The following is a 19,632-nucleotide window of genomic DNA, read 5'->3' on the forward strand; positions in this document are numbered from 1 at the left end:
TAGGGAAGAAACTTCTCTTTTTCATCCGTTTAATCAAACATTTGATGCCTCAGCTGTCTCAGTCCTGTAGCGTTCTGCAACTACAACTAACCTGAGGCTTGGATTTGGCTGCAGGTGCCCCTGTACATCCTTCTCAGCAGCACACATGTGGGTACCATTTAATCCCACTTCTTCCCGAGCTTTGCTTCATCACAAGCCCAAAGGTGGCATCCCGTGTCACAGTCTTATCATCATCCAGAAGAAACATTTGAAGAAACATCATGGAGAAGAAACATTTACGCGCCTCCTGGTTTTGTTTTCTGATCCTGCGAAAAGACTGAGGACAACAAAGCCCGGAGAACACGAGATACACAACATCCAACATTCAGACTCAACAGCCTCCATAAATGAAGAGCACCAGGTTGGTTCAGTTATAGTAGATATGAGCATGCTTCACATTACTGGGTATGAATAATAATGAGGAGGCAAACTTTGAAGATGCAGAGCATGATGTCCCATCATCAGACTGTAAACAAACATCCACCAGGCTTCTTTGTTGGCAGAGGTGATGATTCTCCTATCAGGGATCAGTAGAGTGTATTAACCTGTGGTATAAGCAGCAGTCACTGAAATATTACTCTTTCAGATAAGAAATCTAGCACATAAAAGCCAGGGTGGGAGGGATCTCTGCAAACTGACTTACCTCTGCAAGTGTGAAGCTCAACAAAAATCTGCCTCTCCAGTCACTGACAAACAAAAACTCCAGCTGGGAGATAGAAAATGCTGTCTGGGTCTTGCTGGATGTTGCTGGTCAGAGTCCACACATTAGCAGAGTGCTTCTTGGTCCCACTGACCCATGTGGACAGTGACTGTGGAGAACTGTTCTGGAAAACAGAGAAGAGAATTAAAATAACAAAAAGCCAAACAGGATTTCCACAAAGACTCTCTTGGAATCAGCAATCAAAAAATCACTGGTTCATATTAAATATGAACAGGTTCCTTAAATGTACGCAGTTCAGATCTGATTTAATTTAATTTCCTTCACACAGCACATTCGTCCAGGCTGACAGGTAAACATAGAACTAATCTCAGGTAAGATGACTCATAGTAGAGATTCAGTAAGAAAGATTGCAGGCTCTAATATTATTACCACACAATCCAAGGACACACCAACAGCTCAGATTTGTAGAACTATTTAAACAAATGTCTTCTGAATATTCAATTCATGTTCACAGTGGGGGGGGGTGGGGGGTGTCGTGGAATTTTTCAAATAAAGTCTGCAACACAGAAAGAGCTGTGATCAAGCTATTTATTACTGCGCCAACACACATCAAACATCACAGTTCAGTCATGTCAGCGCTGCCACAGAGGTCGTGCTCCTCCTCCTTTATGCATTCCAAGGCAGGGCTCGCAAAATTTCAAAATCCCTGGTAGCCCTTCGGGCAGGGACTCTTCAGTTTTTGGTAGCCCAAAATAAATTTAAGTAGCCCGAATAAAAAAGAGAGCAATTTTTTTTTTATTGATGTTTTGTTTCCTGTTTTGTTTCCTTTACAATATTATAAATTAAAGTATAATATTGTAAAGGAAACAAAACATTAATCAAAAAATTGTTGAAACACAAATTACAACATTGTATAAAAATTACAAACATCAACTCAAATACTTGGTTCTAATTGAACAGAAATTTCTATGAACTTGTAAGAACTGTGTAGGACATGAATCAGTCTGTGTCAGATCCTGAATTTGAAATTTCCACTGAAGTCAGGGGTAAGAGGCAAGTGGAACCAAGATCTAGGCCTTTTGCTTTTTGAAGTTTGCAAAGACTGCTAAATTTTGCCAGTGGTAGTTCACTCTTTGAAACATAGTACGCTGTTCTAAACAGATTTTTCAGGTTTATTTTTAGTTTGCAATTGGTGTTTGTTCTGGGAAAGATATTGCAGACTGAGCAATAATGCATAATGGGTTCTGATAGGGGCCTTTCTTAAAATGACTGGTCCCAGTAACTGTTATGGAACGGCTGTGTGCAGACAGGAATAGGACCCAAGGTGCAGACTCCAGAGACAAACGTAAACTGAAATAGCTTTAATGCTGAACTCAAACATAACATAACCGGGAAAAAAAATCAAAATAAACTTAAACCAGAGGACTGACAGAACACACAGCTAAATAAACGGTAGATCGCGACACGGACACAGAGAAACACAGGGCTTAAATACACAGAGGGAGCAATCAGGGAATGAATAACAGGAGGGAAACACAGCTGGGGCAAATCAGAACTGACGAGACAAAAGGAAGCGTAAACTGAACACACTGAGATAAAACAGAGACCTTCAAAGTAAAACAGGAAACACAACACAGACTGAACAAAGACACAGACTCACTTGCAGGCACTACAGAGGGAACAGAGACATGGGACCAGGGCAGACAAAGACACTGACTGGACACGGGGATATAGGAACTAAGGATACACAGAGACGCGAACTAGACAAGGGGATACAGGTGATAGGGGAGACAGAGCAACTAGAGAAGACAGAGACATAAACCATAAGACAGAACTCAAAGAAACCAAAGACTAGAAAGTATAAATAATATAAACTCAAAAACCCTGGGTCAACGACCCAGGCATCCTAACAGTAACAAAGGCGCTTGTCGACTCAGAAATCGAGGGAAAACCAACGACACACCCGGCAGAACATTATGTTATTTACACGGGTGCACATAAGTGGTCCGCATGTGCGCATTCGCTGTCAAAATAAAAGACGCGCACCAGATTAGAAGTTGCAACGTGCGTTTGCGTCCATATAAAAGGCAGTGTTTTGTCCGCTAGAGTGGGATTTTCACGGCACATTCTGCACCACATCTCTGTGCGTTCATCATTTGTTTGAAGCCAGCTCACCTCCTGCAACCACTTTTCCGAGAATACGTGCTTCTTTTGTGGTTCGGACTCCTTCTGACATTTGTTTGGAGGTGGAGGAACACCAAAGTAATTGCTTAAAGGATTTTGCTTCTTCGACATCTTTAAGAGTTCTAAACAAATGTCTGTCCTCCTCCAGAAAATCTTATGTACGCAAACACGCGTTGCAACTTCTTATCTTGTGCGCGTTTTTTATTTTGACAGCGAATGCGCACCTGCGGACCACTTATGTGCAGCCCTGGTTATTTAGCTCGTCATATTGCAGCCACAGAAATTCTTTTGTCCATGAAACCATAAAGCTGCACTTTCTTTTTGCCTTATAGTCTGATTTGTCATAACTTCTCCGTTTTGTGGTAAGCTTTTCTTTGGCTGTCACTTCTTCACCCTGACCTGTCTTATTTGGCTCAGCAGAACTAAAATATATATCCTGCTGCTTTTACACACGCACTAACATAAGCTCAGCGATTCTCTGCGCGATCAACCTCTCACATGTTTAAGCTTGCTGCGGGAGATTTCACTTGTCATGTTTGCATAGTAAGCTAACGATTGATAAGATGATGTCAGAGGAATTGGTGCAAATTGTCATCACTCACCAATCAGTGCTGTCGCTCTCTATACACAGTTCGCGCGATTGCAAAGTGAAAGCAAAAAACAAGCGCAAATTCAAACGCGATTTCAATATGTCACATATTGACAGTGGCTCACTGATGCCAATGACATAATTACCCAGCTACATTTCCAAAAGAATGAAAAAGCATTGACATATATTTTTCCTTCCTATGATAGCCCGACGGGCAGGGCAGAGATAGATTTTGGTAGCCCGACTGGCAAGATCGCTAGCCCCGGGACGTCGGGCTAGCGATTTTGCGAGCCCTGCAAGGAAGAGGGAGGAAGTTACAAACTGATCCTACCACACTTCACGTGTCTCGCTATGAAACCTAACGCATCAATGGTTAAGCTGTTTTGTGCCCTTGGCCTTATCAGCACCTGTAAAGGGAGTTGTTTTCTCAAACTGCTGACGCTGAAGTAAGTTCATCTAGTTTTAGAAACTTTCACTGAACAGTCTATAACAGTGTCACAACTAAGCATATGCATAAGCACTTAAATACTTTAAATGAGAATAACAGAAAATTTCTTTTACAGGAGCTGGAGCCTGTCCCAGTAGTCATAGGTAGAGCACACCTGGACAGGTCACCAGTCTGTCAGAGGACTAACACAGAGACAGACATCAGAGTAACAAATCTATTTAAAATTAATGTAAGTTTGCTGCAGCATTCACAGTCCACCTCTCAGGAACCTGCAGTTCACGTTTAGTCAACTTTAAACAGACCTCACAAAAGGCTGATGTGGCTGGATCAGTAGTCTGATTTGAGTACGATACCTTTGGCCAGGGATTCATCTGGTGCATCGCTTCACTGCAGTCTTACGTATTTTCCCCACACCTGAATAAAAAATACTGATATATACAAATAACAGCTTCAGCTGATGCAGCCTGACTCAATCCTAGATGTTCAGCACACAGAGACACAGAGGTGCCGTTTAAAGTTTAGTGATAACCTGAGTCACTGATCATTTGCAGTATTACAGAGTCTGGCAGTCTTTGCATGATGTCCACGTCACTGTACGTTTCTAGCTGACTCTCAGGTGTGACAGGTGTGCCAGCAGGAAAGAGTAATAATAACCTGCATCCTGAGGTTTGTCATGCAGGATTAAAGGAGCCAGGCTTTGTTCACACAGCTAGGATTGTATTTTACACTGACCCTGGGTCAGTATAAGTATCATACAGTTTAAACGAAGCACTGAAACTTGCATATATGTATTATAGATGCACTGAAGCTAATCGAGCTATTTGCTGTCAGTCTGTGGCTGCGATTAAACACTTTACTGGAAACTTTATTAACTAGTAACTTCATCAGTCATGACAGAAGCTAATATTTCTGTGCTAACATCGTTTAAACAGTAACAGCTTTACTCCAATATAAGCTAACGTTTACACCGTAACTTTAAGCTAGCACCATAAAGACGGTAAAACACATAATAATATCTACAAATGCATCTTAAAGCTGTTATATTAGCACTCGGTGTATTACTAACATAACCACATTAACATTACTGACACTCGCTGACTTTTAATAGTCATTCTATAAATGCTGTCCGTTTAAATGGTCTTACGTGTACACACTGCATATCCACCGGATTCCAGCCAGAGTGGATTCTGGAGTCTTCCACGCTCCTGTTAGTGATCCTCCATCTGGATGGATGAGAACAACCTTCTGAACAATCAAGCAGGAGATGGCCCATATCTATGGGACTGATTTGTGCTAATTGTCGTGTTTTCAATAAAACATCAGTAGTAGTGAGCAAGCTTCTTTATTTGTTTTTAACGTGGCTCACATCCATGAACGTAAACGTAACCTGCCGCTGCTTCTACAACACAGTATATATCACAATTTGGTTAGACAGCCCCCTAGTGGTGAAGCTGAACTACCCACATAACTCCTATCAACACATCCCCTTTTCTTTAGATGTTAACTGCTGAACAACACTGTGGAAACATACCTAACATTGCATAGCTTGAATTACATCACAAACATTTGTGACAGTGTAAATTACTGAACACACAATAATGCAGAAAGTTACTTTTTTTTTTAATGTATATTGTTGGGGGAAAACTCTGTAAAAGACCCAGGAGAAATAAAGACACAATGAGACAAAGTTACTTTCTTTATCAAACGTGTACACGGGTGAGCTGCTAAGAACAACTCACACCATGCACAGTGGCTTGGTAATTTTTATAGGAAAGACAGTGAGAACAGGATAAGAAAATACAAAACAAATAAAATAAACAACTCCATATGTGGCGCTAGTCTCGTCAGCAGAGAGCTGGGAGAAGGCTGTGAGAGATAAAACAATCTAAAACAATATGTCCCAAAACAAGATGTCTTTGCTGAGAAAGTCTAAAAAGATTATTCTAAACTAATCTAACCATAGGCAAAGGGCAGACAAAAGGCATCTTTGTACATTTAAAAGAAGGTAAAGAAACATAGAATCATTTTTCCTGTAACATTCCCCCCTGTTTAACTTATTTTAAATGTATACAACAATTGTCTATGAAAATTATTTATTAAGTATCTTAGGCAATCTTTAATGTCCAAAAATCTTCAAAATGTCAGCATAGCAGAAATGGCAGTCAGTTGGTCTAAAGAATAAAACAAAAGAAAATAATCAAAAGAAAAACATAATAAAACAAAAGAAAATAAAAAGAAAAACATAGTAAATGAAAGAACAAGTGGAAAAAACAAGAAAAAATAATAAAACTACAAAAAATAAAGGATAAAAACCTTATATTTTAAAACGAAAACTTACAAAAAATAAAAGGATGAAAAGTAAAATGAAAACTTTATATTTAAAAATGATGAAAACCTAATATGTAAAATGAGAACTTCAAAAAATACAAGGATGAAAACCTTATATTATAAAATGGAAACTTCATGTTTAAAAATCAAGACTTCAAAGAAATAAAAGCATGAAAACTTTATATTCAAAATGAAAAACTTTGTTTAAAACTCAAGACTTCAAAAAAAATAAAAGCATGAAAACTTGCACAACCTACTAATGTTTTAATCAGTGCATGATCACTTGACAAGTCATTTTTAATCACCACGTCATTTATTAGCAGCTAGTACAAGTTCTCCTCTAACAGAATTGCAACGGGATGTTGTTCTTCTTGAGGCACGGCAACATAAGCAGTCATTGTAGTTGTTATCATCTTTGAAATCATTACTCTTAGGCATGGCAACACACACAACACTAATATGAGCAGTGCTATCATGATGAGACCTAGAAGAAAAAATGGCTTTGCTACAGCAGCCAGCCATGAACCGCTGAACAGCCAGTCAAACCAGCCTTGTGCTGTAGCTGCTCCAGGTGTGTGTTCAGTGACATATTTTTGCAGAGCGGTCAAATTCTGCAAAGCTTCATAAATGTCTCCTCCAGTTTCGTATCCATCAGGGATAAAAGTGCAACATGTTTCCCCGATCAGCTTGCAAACTCCTCCTTGTGATGCTGTTAGCAGGTCTAGTGTCAGTCTGTTCTGCAGCACCATCGTTCTGATGGCCTGCTGTTCCCCTGCTAAGGCAGTTCCCAGGGTCTTAGTCAAGTTGATGTGTCGTAGCAGAGCATATCGGTTGATCTCCACGTGATCCCGCACCTCGGCAACTCCAATGCCGGGGATCAAGCTCTGTAAGAATTTCACTCCTCCTCCCCAGATGCGAAACTCTCCCGGCACTCCAGTGTCCACGGTAATGCCGAAAGAATTGGGGGAGGCGATGTCCACTTCACGTCTCTGCCGGCTGCTTGGGTGATGTGCAACACTTTGCATGAAGAAAACGTGATCTGATAATTCCACCAGGGCGCACAGACCTCCCCAACCTTCAGGGAGTGACAGATAAGCCTTGTTGCCACATAGGAAGTACCAGTCAGCCAAAACTCTGGTTCCTCTGCTGCTGGGTGCCGTCCGTGCACATCCTGTCTGGTACTGAGTCTTTGTTTTTAGTGGCATTCGGTAGCTGTAGTCGGAGCGACAGTTTAGGCCCATCAGTGTCGTGTCACTGGCACAGGTGGCGTTGATTGAACAGGCCATACACTTCCTCTCGTTCCTTGGTGGGCAGAAAGTGTATATGGACTTACATAGGTGAGTAGGCAGCTCCCCCACTGCCCGCGAGCCATTGTTCATCACACATACTGGCAGTTGTGATGCGTTCAGTTTGTTCAGTAGAATTACATCAGGCAGTGGGTCTGAGACTTGGGGCCAGGTCAGTAGGTAGGTCTGTCCGGAACAGTTCACATTTGTGAGTGATGATGACCTCCAGGTCGCTTTTGCTGGGATGCTGTAGTTGGCTTTGGACCAAAGAGTACCGTAGCCTGGATGTGTTGCCAGGCCCAACAGACACCAACTGCGATCTTCAGGTATGCTGTACGGCCACAGGCCAGACGTCTGCGAGGATAGGGGCATATGGGTACATGCATAGCAGTCAGTTTTGTTATTCAAGTGAGCTGTAGTGTTCATAAACTGCCACCAGAAGTTGGTGGCGTATCCATGGGGAAACTTAGTGTACTTTCCTTTGTCATACAGTGTCTGCCTTTTCTCCATGTAGCGTGACTTGTTGTCCCTCACGGAAGCAAAGGTGAGGAGCCCGGCCATGGTCAGGGCCGCTGCAGTTGATAAGAGCCACCACGTCATGACGACGGAACACACCCTCCTGTCGCGAGTAGACCCCCCGGCCAGGAAAGCTGACCCCTCCACCGGGCGAGATCACAACAAGCGGGCAAGCCTGCCGTCAGCTGTGTTTAGATGGCTTCACTGACTCGCCTGCAGTGACTCTGATGGACCCAGGATGGTCGTTCCGCAATTTTGCAAGCGGTCGGTGTAGTGAGGAGGACTTGGTATGGCCCCTCCCACCTGGGTGTGCTCCAGTTTTTCCTTTGGAGCACCTTGATCAGAACCCAGTCACCGGGCTTTAGTCTGCAAGACACTGGAGAAACATCATCAGGTTGTTGATTATGTACAACGATCTCTTTGTTTTCTAACAGCTTAGACATCCACTCTGCTAATGTGTTTTCTCTGATTGCTTTGTCTATTGGTTGACTGGTAATAGGCAGTGGAAACGGCCTGCCATGAATGATTTCAAATGGAGTTAGTTTATGGGAGCCTTGTGTTAAGCGCATCCACATTTTCACTAAACCCAAACATTCAGGCCACGGCCTTCCTGTTTCTGCCATGCATTTCCTGAGCCTTTGTTTTATAGTGCCGTTAGTTCTCTCTACCAGGCCTGCGCTCTGAGGGTGATAAGCACAGTGGTGTTTTATGCTGAAACCGAGTGCTTCAGAGACCTTAGTGATGACATCATTTACAAAATGAGTGCCGTTGTCTGACCGTATCAAAGCTGGGATGCCATATGTGGGTATGAAGTGATTGCACAGGCACTTTGCTACTGAAATTGCATCTGCCTTTTTCACTGGATAGATTTCCGGCCACTTTGAGAACACGTCTATAACCACTAGGGCGTATTTTGACCCTTGACATTCGCTTAGTTCAATAAAATCCATATGAATTGTGTGAAAAGGATGAGGCGGAGTTGGAAAACGGCCTCTTTGTGGTCGCAGGTTACCCTGAGCATTATATTTTTGACACGTCATGCACGTTCTGACAAATTGTTTTGCTGAAGTTTCAAAATTTACAGTGTAAAAATGAGTGTTGACAATACAGGTCATTCCCCCCGATGACAAATGCGTACAGCCATGAGTCACTAATGCCGCCATTTTGTGGAGCGATTTTGGCAACACTGGCTTGCCATAACACATCATTAAATCGTTTGTCAGAACTGCACCGTGTTTTAGCCATTTTGCCTGCTCTGCTGTGCTTGCTGCTTTTTGTTCACTTTGCAACACATCCAGTGGAATCTGATGTGTGTTTACTGTCATCAATGTCATGTTTGTTTTTTGTGCCGCCTGTTTTGCGGCTCTGTCAGCAAAATTGTTGCCTGTAGTAATAAAAGAGCCATCAGTTTTGTGTGCTGCACATTTACACAATGCGAGTTGTTGTGGTAAATGTATTACAGTCAGCAGGCGTTGTAAGAGGCTTGCATGCTGGACTGGTTTACCGGTTGATGTAATCATTCCTCTGTTTTGCCAGAGCTTTGCGAAATGATGCACAGCAGAGAAAACATACTGGCTGTCTGTATAAATGTTTATTGGTTTATCTTTGTGGATTTCACATGCACGAATAACAGCTATCAGCTCAGCGCTCTGTGCAGAATATGAAGAAGAAAGTGGTTTTGCTTCTATTATTCTACTGTCTGTGGTTACTGCGTAACCTACACAATTACGGCCTGTGTTGTCTTTAGAGGCCGATCCGTCCACAAAGACATCAGTAAAACCAGCTTGTGGCTCAGCATGAATGTCAGGGCGGGGTTTGGTGTCTTTGTCTAATTCTGCATGGCAGTTGTGCACATCTCCATCAGCTGGTGTGCTCACTAGAGTCCCTGGATTCAGTGTGCCACATTTTTCCAGTGTGATGTGAGACTGTGATAGTAAAATGCCTACATACGATAGCTGTCTGGCATGAGTGAGGTAAGAGAGATTGGCTTGCAGCAGTATAGATGTGACAGCATGCGGGACCTTGACAACTAGTTTGTGGCCTAAGACAATGTCTGCTGACTTCTTTACTGCTTCTGTGGCCGCTGCACAGCTTTGGACGCAAGTCGGCAGGCCCGAAACTACAGCGTCTAATTTACACGAGTAGAATGCTAAAGGGCGCTGTTTGTCACCAAAAGCCTGTGTCAGAACTGCCTTCATGTAGCCGGCCCCCCCATCAACATGCAGCACGAAAGGCTTGTCATAATCAGGCAGGGCCAGGACTACATTTGTTTGTAAAGCCACCTTTAGGTTAGTAAATGCTGTGTCTGCCTCTACCGTCCACGTTATTGTGTCGCGCAAAGCGAGGTTTTTGCCATAAATCATGTCTTGGAGTGGCTGAACTGTTAGTGCATACTCTGGAATCCAAGCTCTACAGAAATTACACAAACCTAAAAAACTCATCATCTGTTGTTTTGTTTTAGGTTTGGGTGTGTTTTGCACTGCCAGCTTTCTGGTTCCCAGCAGTGTTTTGCCCTGGCCTGTGAGTGTGTGTCCGAGATATGTAACGTTATCACTCCACAGCTGCAGTTTGTGTTTTGAGACTTTGTGGCCCTGTTCAGCCAAATGCTGTAGCACAGCAAGTGTGTTGTCTTTGCACGCCTGCTGTGTGTGACCGGTTATTAAAATGTCATCTACATACAGCAAGTATTGACCTAGCTGTGGGAGCTTACAGCTAGACATTGACTTCTTCAGTGCTTCTGCATAGAGGGTTGGGCTATTCTGGAAACCCTGGGGCAAACGAGTGTATGTGTACCTCTGACCCTCATAGGTGAAGCCAAACAATGGCTGTGAGTCTGGATGTAGTGGAACTGAGAAAAAGGCGTTTGAAAGGTCGATTACTGAGAACCACTGTTCGTTCGGTGTGACCTGATTTAAAATAGTGTGTGGATTAGCAACCACAGGTGAGATTTGTTCAGTCACTTCGTTTATAGCTCTCAGGTCATGTACTAGACGGTATGCACCCGCGGTCGCTTTTTTAACAGGAAAGATAGGAGTGTTACAGGTGGCTGTCTTTGTTTTTATTAAAATTCCTGCCTTCTCCATGTCTGCTATCACTGGGCGAATGCCATGTCTAGCCTCAGCAGTGAGTGGGTATTGAGATATCAGTGGTCTGTGTTTTGAGAGAGGTTTTACTCTTACTTCATCAGCATTTTTTATAAGGCCTACATCAGCAGGGCCTGTAGACCAGAGAGTTTCAGGCAGCTGAGCTAGTGCTGCCTGGTGTCATTCAGTCAGTTGTGCGTGTGTTTCAGCGGCATCGGCTAGGTGTACAGCGGGCCTGACTGTGACCACCCAACCCAGTGTGTATCGGAAACACCCTGTCCGGCGGCCTTGCAGCCAGCCTTCATGAGTGTCTTCCGTTTTTTCATAAGTGTCTGCTTCAACCCTGGCTAACACATTTCCTAAATCTTTCCAGTCTGAATGATAGTCATGCGCTACAGACACGTGTGGCTTAGGCATGCGGTTCAAAGCCTTCACGGCTGCTGATTGGATTACTGAGCACACTGCATTTCCTGACTTTGTGACATACAGGTGTTGTAAAGTCAAACTCTGTTGTCCTAGCTTCCACACTTGCTTATCGTAAAGTGGGTCTGGACCTGGAGTTTGTTTAAATCTCAACGTGTTGTGATAGTCAGTGGGTTTCTGGAAATAGGATGTGGGGGGTGTATATTTGCGGGCCACATTGTGTAGCTTTGTGAGCTCGGGCAACTCAAGAGTCCAGTAATAATGTGGGACACCGTAGCCTTGAGAGAGACACACATTGCTGCTGTGTGCCGTGTTAATGCTATCTGGCTCTGGTGTGTTATCATTTAGCATGCATTCAGCAATCATGCCATTCTCTTCCGGTACCACGCCTATCTTGAGTGCTGTCAGAGCGTCTCTTCCTAGTAGGTTTACTGGGCATGACGGGTCATATATGCATTTAATGAAGCACCTGCGGCCACTTTCGGTATGCATTAATTCTAACGGGGCAGTTAGTAGTTGTACAGTGGTGTGGCCTGTGGCTGACTTCACAAGTAATGCATCTCTTGAGTACTGTAAGTTTTTAGGCGGCTGCCTTAGAACCGTTTTACATGCTCCGGTGTCACACAACATTTGGATTGGTTGCCCGTTCACATGAATTAGCAGCATTGGTTTGTATTCTGACCCTAATAGCAATTGTTCTATGTTAAAAACTTCCCCTCCCTCATCAATGTTCATGTCTTGTGTGTTTTCTAGTCACATGTCGCTGTTCTCCATAGATTCGCCACTGTTTTGCCTGTCATTGTTTCTCCTATTATTTTGTGTCTGTGGCTTGCTCCTGCAATCTCGTGCAAAATGACCTTCTCTCCCACAGTTAAAACAGGCATTGTCTTTGAAATATCTGCTGTTTCTGTTAGGGTGTTTGCGGCCTTGCTGCCGATTGCCTTGCTTCCCTCTCTGCCTCTGATAGCCTCCCGAAAATGCAAGGAAACCTGTCTCTGAATCTATGGTGAAGACGTCAGCCTTATTTTTCTGTTTGTGCACTTTTGTGGCGTGTTCAGCATGTAACAGGGCATCCGGCAGGTTGCCAGTGGTCATTGTGACCCAATGTTTCTCTACATGTGCTCTTATTGGTGGGAGTAGGCCATTTAGAAATGCATTTTTTAGCTGCTGCTGGAATGGCGTTGCATCGCCATCGGCATAATCTAAACCTGAATGCTGCCTAAAAACTGGGCGCAGGCGGTCTAAAAAGTCTGATGCAGTTTCATTTTCTTTCTGTTTCACTTCTCCTATTTTATTGTAGTTTGGCTTGGGGGCCAGCTGTAATTTCACACGTTCATAGAAGTTATGTAGTTGGCCTTCTAAATCAGGGTCACCTGCACGCAGGGGTTGTGGTCCGTTGCCGACCACTAAAGAATCTAAAGGATTATTGATTGCCCCCCCAGTGAAAGAGCCTTTCACTGAGCCAAACTTCAAACCTAAAAGATCTTGAAGTACCTGGTACATTTCATGACCGTTTAAATACCACTGAGTCCTAATTGCTTCAACTGCTCTCTTCCATATGTCAAAACCGTCATGCAGGGGCGGGACATCTTTAAGAACATTTTTGCGATCCTCATGTGACCATGGTCTAAACACAAGAATTGTGGGGTGTGCGTCTTGCTGCCCCATAGGTCCAATCGGCTGACCATATCTGGGGTTAGGTGAACTTATTAATGGAAATACTCCTGGGGGGCTTGGGGGGTCAGGCCATATTTCCCTGCCTATATGATCTTCCCCTATATCTGCTTCAGGTGCATGTGTTAATGACATTTTAGCTAAATCTGCCTGCACTGAACCGTAAGGGTTATTCACAGCTGCATCTTTGTCTGTTTGCTTGGGAGTTGATGCAGAGGCAGTAACATAGGGGGGAGGGGCTGCAGCCGTTGCTTCAGGCACCTCACAGCTTTGCTTTTGTTTTTTATTCTGTCTCTTTTCTCTATTCTCAGCACGTCTCTGTTGCTCTTTTTTCCATGCATCTAGGAAAGTTAATTCATGTGTGCGTTTTCCTTTCTTTCTAAGATTTGTGGTTGCACTTATTTCCTTTAATAAGCTATCTTTGAGCTGTGTTAAAGCTGCGGGGCTGCACGTACCCTCCCACCCAGGACATGACGTCTTTTTAGGATTACGCCATCTCCTTGCGCTGATTTTTCCTGCACCTGGATATTTATTTTCTATCCACTGTTCGTCATTAATGAACTTTTGTGTATACTGCCCATTATTGGCAACAGGTTTAGAGGTTTTATTCCCCATTTTTCAATTTTTTATTATTTAGTGTATCTTACTTATGTATTTATTTATTTAGTTTTATTTATTTATGTATACACTGGCAACACAGCTGCTATCCACCTTCGCTGGTATGAGGAATGAGAGTGGTTGTTCACACGCCCTTCTACTTTCGGACTATTTCCAAAAGCGGTGTGAACTTTACGAGGCGGAACTCGACCGTTCTCCCAAGCCACCAGCACTTCAGCGAACAGCAGTGAAAGAAAAACACAGTAGGAGCGGCTCAGTCTCTTATTGGACCGTGAAAATTCAGCTTGCTCCGTTAATTAAAACAATACACACACACACACATTCACATTCACAGCTTTGACGCGCGCGACCGGAACCCTTATAATAAGGGGAGCTCCCAGAGCTACTTACTCCCTAGACCCAGTCTAGACCCAGCTGGGGGAGCTACCCAGAGCTCCAAAGCTACCAGTCGACGAGCTCCCAGAGCTACCAGCCGACGAGCTACGCTACCAGTCGACGAGCTTCCAAAGCTACCAGTCGACGAGCTACTTCCGCTATTTTAAATTCCCTGAATTCAAAATGCGATTTTACGCAAGATTGTGTCAGTGTGTCTGTATCTACCTGGTCAGTGTCGCCGGGTCTGGTCCACCTCGATCGGGCCCCACCACCGTGGGTCGCTTTCTAAGAACGTTGGCCAAGACTCGAATTTAACGCCCTTGGTCTTTGACCACACACCTAGTATGTGGGCTGTCGACAGACGAGCAACGTGGACTGGTCACGGAGATGGGACACGATGGAGGCGCTCCGGCTCCGAAGGACCAAGAAATGTTGGGGGAAAACTCTGTAAAAGACCCAGGAGAAATAAAGACACAATGAGACAAAGTTACTTTCTTTATCAAACGTGTACACGGGTGAGCTGCTAAGAACAACTCACACCATGCACAGTGGCTTGGTAATTTTTATAGGAAAGACAGTGAGAACAGGATAAGAAAATACAAAACAAATAAAATAAACAACTCCATATGTGGCGCTAGTCTCGTCAGCAGAGAGCTGGGAGAAGGCTGTGAGAGATAAAACAATCTAAAACAATATGTCCCAAAACAAGATGTCTTTGCTGAGAAAGTCTAAAAAGATTATTCTAAACTAATCTAACCATAGGCAAAGGGCAGACAAAAGGCATCTTTGTACATTTAAAAGAAGGTAAAGAAACATAGAATCATTTTTCCTGTAACATATATATATCTAGCTATATATGTATACACCAACATATACATATATATATATATGCTTAAAGGTTTAGTCTATCAGGTGGCTTGATAGAGCGTGCTGATCTTCTGACAATGGGTGACTGGTCTCTTTGCTCCACACTGTCCTTCACGGGTGTTGTTGGTTCAGGTGGTGTGTTGTCATCACACTGTCCTTCCGATGGTCCCATTGTCTTTTGAGTGTACAGTAAACTCCTCCGATTTCTCCTTAATATCAGTCCATCTTCAGTTTTCACATTGTACGATCTTGGGTTTACCTCCTCCAGTACAGTTGCTCTCTTTGCCCAGATGTTTGCATCTTCCACTCTGACTGCTTCATTGGGTGCGAGTGGTTTTAGACTTGTCAAAGTTGACCTTTTGTCTCTTCTGCAACTGTTTCATTTTGTCTCTCACTTGTTTGTGTTTCCTGGTTGTTGTGTAAGGAAGAGTGGTCCGTAGTTTTCTTCCCATTAATATTTCTGCTGGTGACTTGCCATGCTCCAGTGGTGATGCTCTGTAGCTCAGTAGTGCCAAATAAGGATCTGCCTTACTATCTTGTGCTTTCTTTAGTAACTGTTTCACAATGTGCACACCTTTCTCTGCTTCCCCATTGGACTGGGGATGCAGGGGGCTTGAGGTCACATGGTTAAAGTCATATTCCTGAGCAAATAGTTGGAATTCTCTACAACTATAGCAAGGTCCATTGTCACTATGATCAATCTGTGGTATCCCATGTCTAGCAAATATTGATTTCATGTGCGTCATGACACAAGTAGCTGACATGTTGGACAATAATGCCATCTCTGGATAGTTTGACAAGTAATCAATAACCAGCAGGTAGGTTTTTCCTCCCAGGTGGAAAATGTCTGTTCCGACTTTCTGCCATGGTTCCTCCGGTATGTCTGTCATGGTCAGAGGCTCTTTTGGTTGTTTGGCCTGGTGTTTGATACACGTATCACAAGTTGAAACTATTTGTTCAATGTCTGCATTTATACCTGGCCAATAGACTGCTGTTCTGGCTCTCCGTTTGCATTTCTCTATGCCTAGATGTCCCTCATGCAGTCTTTTCAGGATGTCTCCTCTCAGTGAGTGTGGAATTACTACTCTGTTTTGTCTTAGCAGAAGTCCATTCACAACACTTAGTTCTGCTCTTATGTTGTAGTATGTTTTGCATTCACCTCTTGGCCATTTCCCATTCAACAGTGTTATAACTCTTTGCAGACTAGAGTCCTTTTGTGTTTCAGCCTTGATCTGATGTGATTTTCTGTCTGACATAGGAAGTGACTCTGCTACCAGGTTTACATGTATATTTACATCCATCTCTGTGGAGCTTTGCTCTTTGTTTGGGGTTGTGCCCCTAGAGAGTGCATCTGCTAACACAATGTGTTTACCTGGTGTGTAGATCAAGTTGAAATCATAGCGCTGTAGTTTCATCATCAATCTTTGAATGCGTGGAGACATTTCACTTAAGTTTTTCTTGATTATGGCTATCAATGGCTTGTGGTCAGTCTCTGCCACAAATGTTGGCAAACCATAGACATAGGTGTGGAACTTATCAAATCCAAAGACAAGCCCCAATGTCTCTTTTTCTATTTGGGCGTAGCGAGATTCTGTCTCTGTCATTGCTCTTGAGGCATATGCCACTGGCCTCCAGTGGTCTCCATAAGCCTGCAACAACACTGCGCCGATCCCGGCCTTCGATGCATCTGTTGACACTTTTGTTTTTCTTTTTGGATCAAAATACGCCAAAACTGGCTCTGTTGTAAGTGTCTTTTTCAGTTGTTGCCACTCGTTTTCCAGTTCTTTATTCCATCTGAACTCGCAGCTATTGTGTAGAAGCTGTCTCAGGTGCACTGTTTTGGCCGCCAGGCTTGGGATGAATTTTCCAATAAAGTTAACCATTCCCAGGATTCTCAACACACCTTTTTTATCTTCTGGACGTGGCATTTCCAGTATAGCTCGTAGTTTTTCCTTGTCCGGCTCGATGCCTTCGGCTGTCAGCTTGTCACCGAGAAAGGTAATGTCACCCACGCCAAACTGACATTTTGCTCTGTTCAGTTTAAGTCCATAACGTTTCACTCTTTCCAAAACCTTTACTAGTCTCTCATTGTGCTGCTGTAGTGTGGATCCCCACAAAATGATGTCGTCCATATAAACTCTGACTCCCTCAATTCCTTCGATCATATGCTCCATGGTCCTGTGGAATATCTCAGGAGCTGAAGAAATTCCAAAAGGCATTCTCAAGAAGCAGTAACGCCCAAATGGCGTGTTGAACGTGCAGTATTTTGTACTGTCTTCATGAAGCTTTAGTTGCCAAAATCCTTGGGACGCATCTAGTTTGCTAAAAAATTTTGCACCAGCCATTTCACTTGTTATTTCTTCTCTTGTAGGTATCTGGTAATGCTCTCTTTGTATGTTAGCATTTAAGTCTTTCGGATCCATGCAGACTCTAAGAGCGCCGGTTGGTTTTTTAATGCACACCATGGAGTTAACCCATTCAGTAGGTTCTTCAACTTTTCTTATAACTTCCAGTGCCTCCATCCGCTCTAGTTCCTCTTTGAGCTTGTCTTTAAGAGCAGCTGGAACACGTCGAGGTGCATGAACCACAGGCTAAGCTCCTTCTTTCAGCTTTATCTTGTAGGTGAAGGGTAAGACTCCAAACCCCTTGAATATGTCTGGGTACAGATCCACTATTTCTTTCACACTTTTGGGCTCAGAGCTGTTTATACTGTATACCTGTCTGACTAGGCCGAGTCTCTCACATGCTTTATCTCCCAACAGAGATTCATGTCCCTCTGGCACAATGATAAACATCAGACTGTGATATTTTCCTTTTACTTGTACCCTGAGCCTGCATTTACCTTTGGTTTTGATTGGTTCTCCATTATATGCTTGGAGTAAACTGTTATTTTGGAATATGTGTGGTTTCGTTTTCATTGCTTTCACATCCAGCTCATTCACCAGATTAGCCTTGGCTCCTGTGTCCAGTTTGAAAGTTACCAGGGCTCCATTCACTGGTAACATCTCTGTCCATTTGTCTTGCTTCACTGTACTGACTGCAGGTCGGTCCATGGGTGTATCGTGCTGCATTACCATACCCACAAAAAACGTGTCACTGAGAGCAGTTTCTTCTACTGTGTGTACTCTTTCTTTTTGTTTATTCTTTGAAAAACATTGCTTGGCAAAATGGTTTTGTCCATTGCATTTTTTGCATATTTTACCATAAGCTGGGCATTGTTTCCTTCCATGTTTTGTGCCACATCTTTTGCACAAGAAAGTGTCTTTTGATTCTTTCTGTTCTTTTTTGTACGTGCGCCCTGCTTGCCGTGTATTCACTGCAGCTACAGCTGTACTTTCCGTGTCTATTTCCCTCGGCGACCCGCTGAAGGTTTTTGCATGTTGTATTGCGAGCTCGCTGGCATGACATACTTTCACAGCACTTGCTAAAGTCAGATCCGCCTCTCTCAGAAGCCCCTCCCTTCCTTCCCTCCCCATCTCCAGCTGCCTCCCTCTTCCCGCTCCTCCACAACCACCCACACATGCAGGGCCTTGGAGTGGGGGTATGTCACCAGGGTGCAGAGGAGGCTACCCCCCCCCCCCCCCCCTGTCCCCTTCTGCCTGCCTCTGCCTCAATTTTATCCCACAACTTAGACATTCACATTATTCACACTCTCATTACACATTGTTATGGCCCGTCTAGGCGCGGCCAGACCACAACATAAAGGGTGATCCATCCCCGTCCAACCCCAAGCAGCACGTCACACACTTACTATTTTGTGACAGTGATTTATTTACAATAGGTGCGGTTAAACAAAGGAAGGGAGCATATCATAGCTTCAGGGTGAACCCAAGGCCAAAACAACAAACAAAAGTAGCCTATCTCAGGAATAAACGAAACTTACCTACTCAAAGGAACTAAACAAAACGACAATCACTTTCCTCCCTACCTAACAAAAACAGGAGAAAACTGATCAACGAAAAAAGCGGTCCACCCCTACATGCTCCTACATTACATAATACGTCGATACAGTGACCGGTCTGCCGGCTGGGTTGGGCCGAGGATGAATGACTGGGCAGTCCCTGGCGGGCTCTTCTTATCCGCTATCTCCCAGTCCTCAGCCAATCGGTGGGAGCCATCCACCCTGGATGCACCAATCCCGGAGGAGCACCTGGATACTCAAATCCACACACAATTACGGTCACAGTCGTAACACCCCCTTACCCAAGAATTAACATTAACCCCAAAATGTTTAATTCAAGGAGACAGTGCTCTAGACAGGGTGTCAGCCAATACGTTATCCTTCCCTTTTTTGTAACTGATCTCCAAGTTAAAATCTTGCAATAACAAGGACCAGCGCATAAGTCTTTGATTGGAGTTGCGCATTTGGGAAAGGAACACCAGTGGGTTGTGATCGGTAAACACCTGCACAGGCAGCACACTTGACCCAGCATAGACCTCAAAATGCTGTAACGCAAGGAGTAAGGCAAGGGCCTCTTTTTCAATGGTGCTATAATGGGTCTGGTGTCTGTTAAACTTTCTTGAAAAGTAGCAGACGGGAT

General features: G+C 43.7%; 2 protein-coding genes across 2 annotated transcripts in view; both read right to left on the reverse strand.

Moving 5' to 3' along the window:
• The window catches only part of LOC146634286 (NLR family CARD domain-containing protein 3-like), a 612,463-nt gene that overhangs the window by 56,939 nt on the left and 535,892 nt on the right, over positions 1–19,632 (reverse strand). The window lies entirely within an intron of this gene.
• On the reverse strand, positions 6,573–8,135 carry LOC146634288 (uncharacterized). The gene has a single exon (XM_085375733.1). It carries the CDS (start codon positions 8,133–8,135, stop codon positions 6,573–6,575), a length of 1,563 nt encoding a protein of 520 aa, XP_085231859.1.

Source organism: Diplotaxodon limnothrissa, linkage group LG3 (assembly GCF_057381915.1).
Source record: "Diplotaxodon limnothrissa isolate DT_005_m linkage group LG3, D_limnothrissa_male_GT1.1, whole genome shotgun sequence".
Lineage (NCBI taxonomy): Eukaryota > Metazoa > Chordata > Actinopteri > Cichliformes > Cichlidae > Diplotaxodon > Diplotaxodon limnothrissa.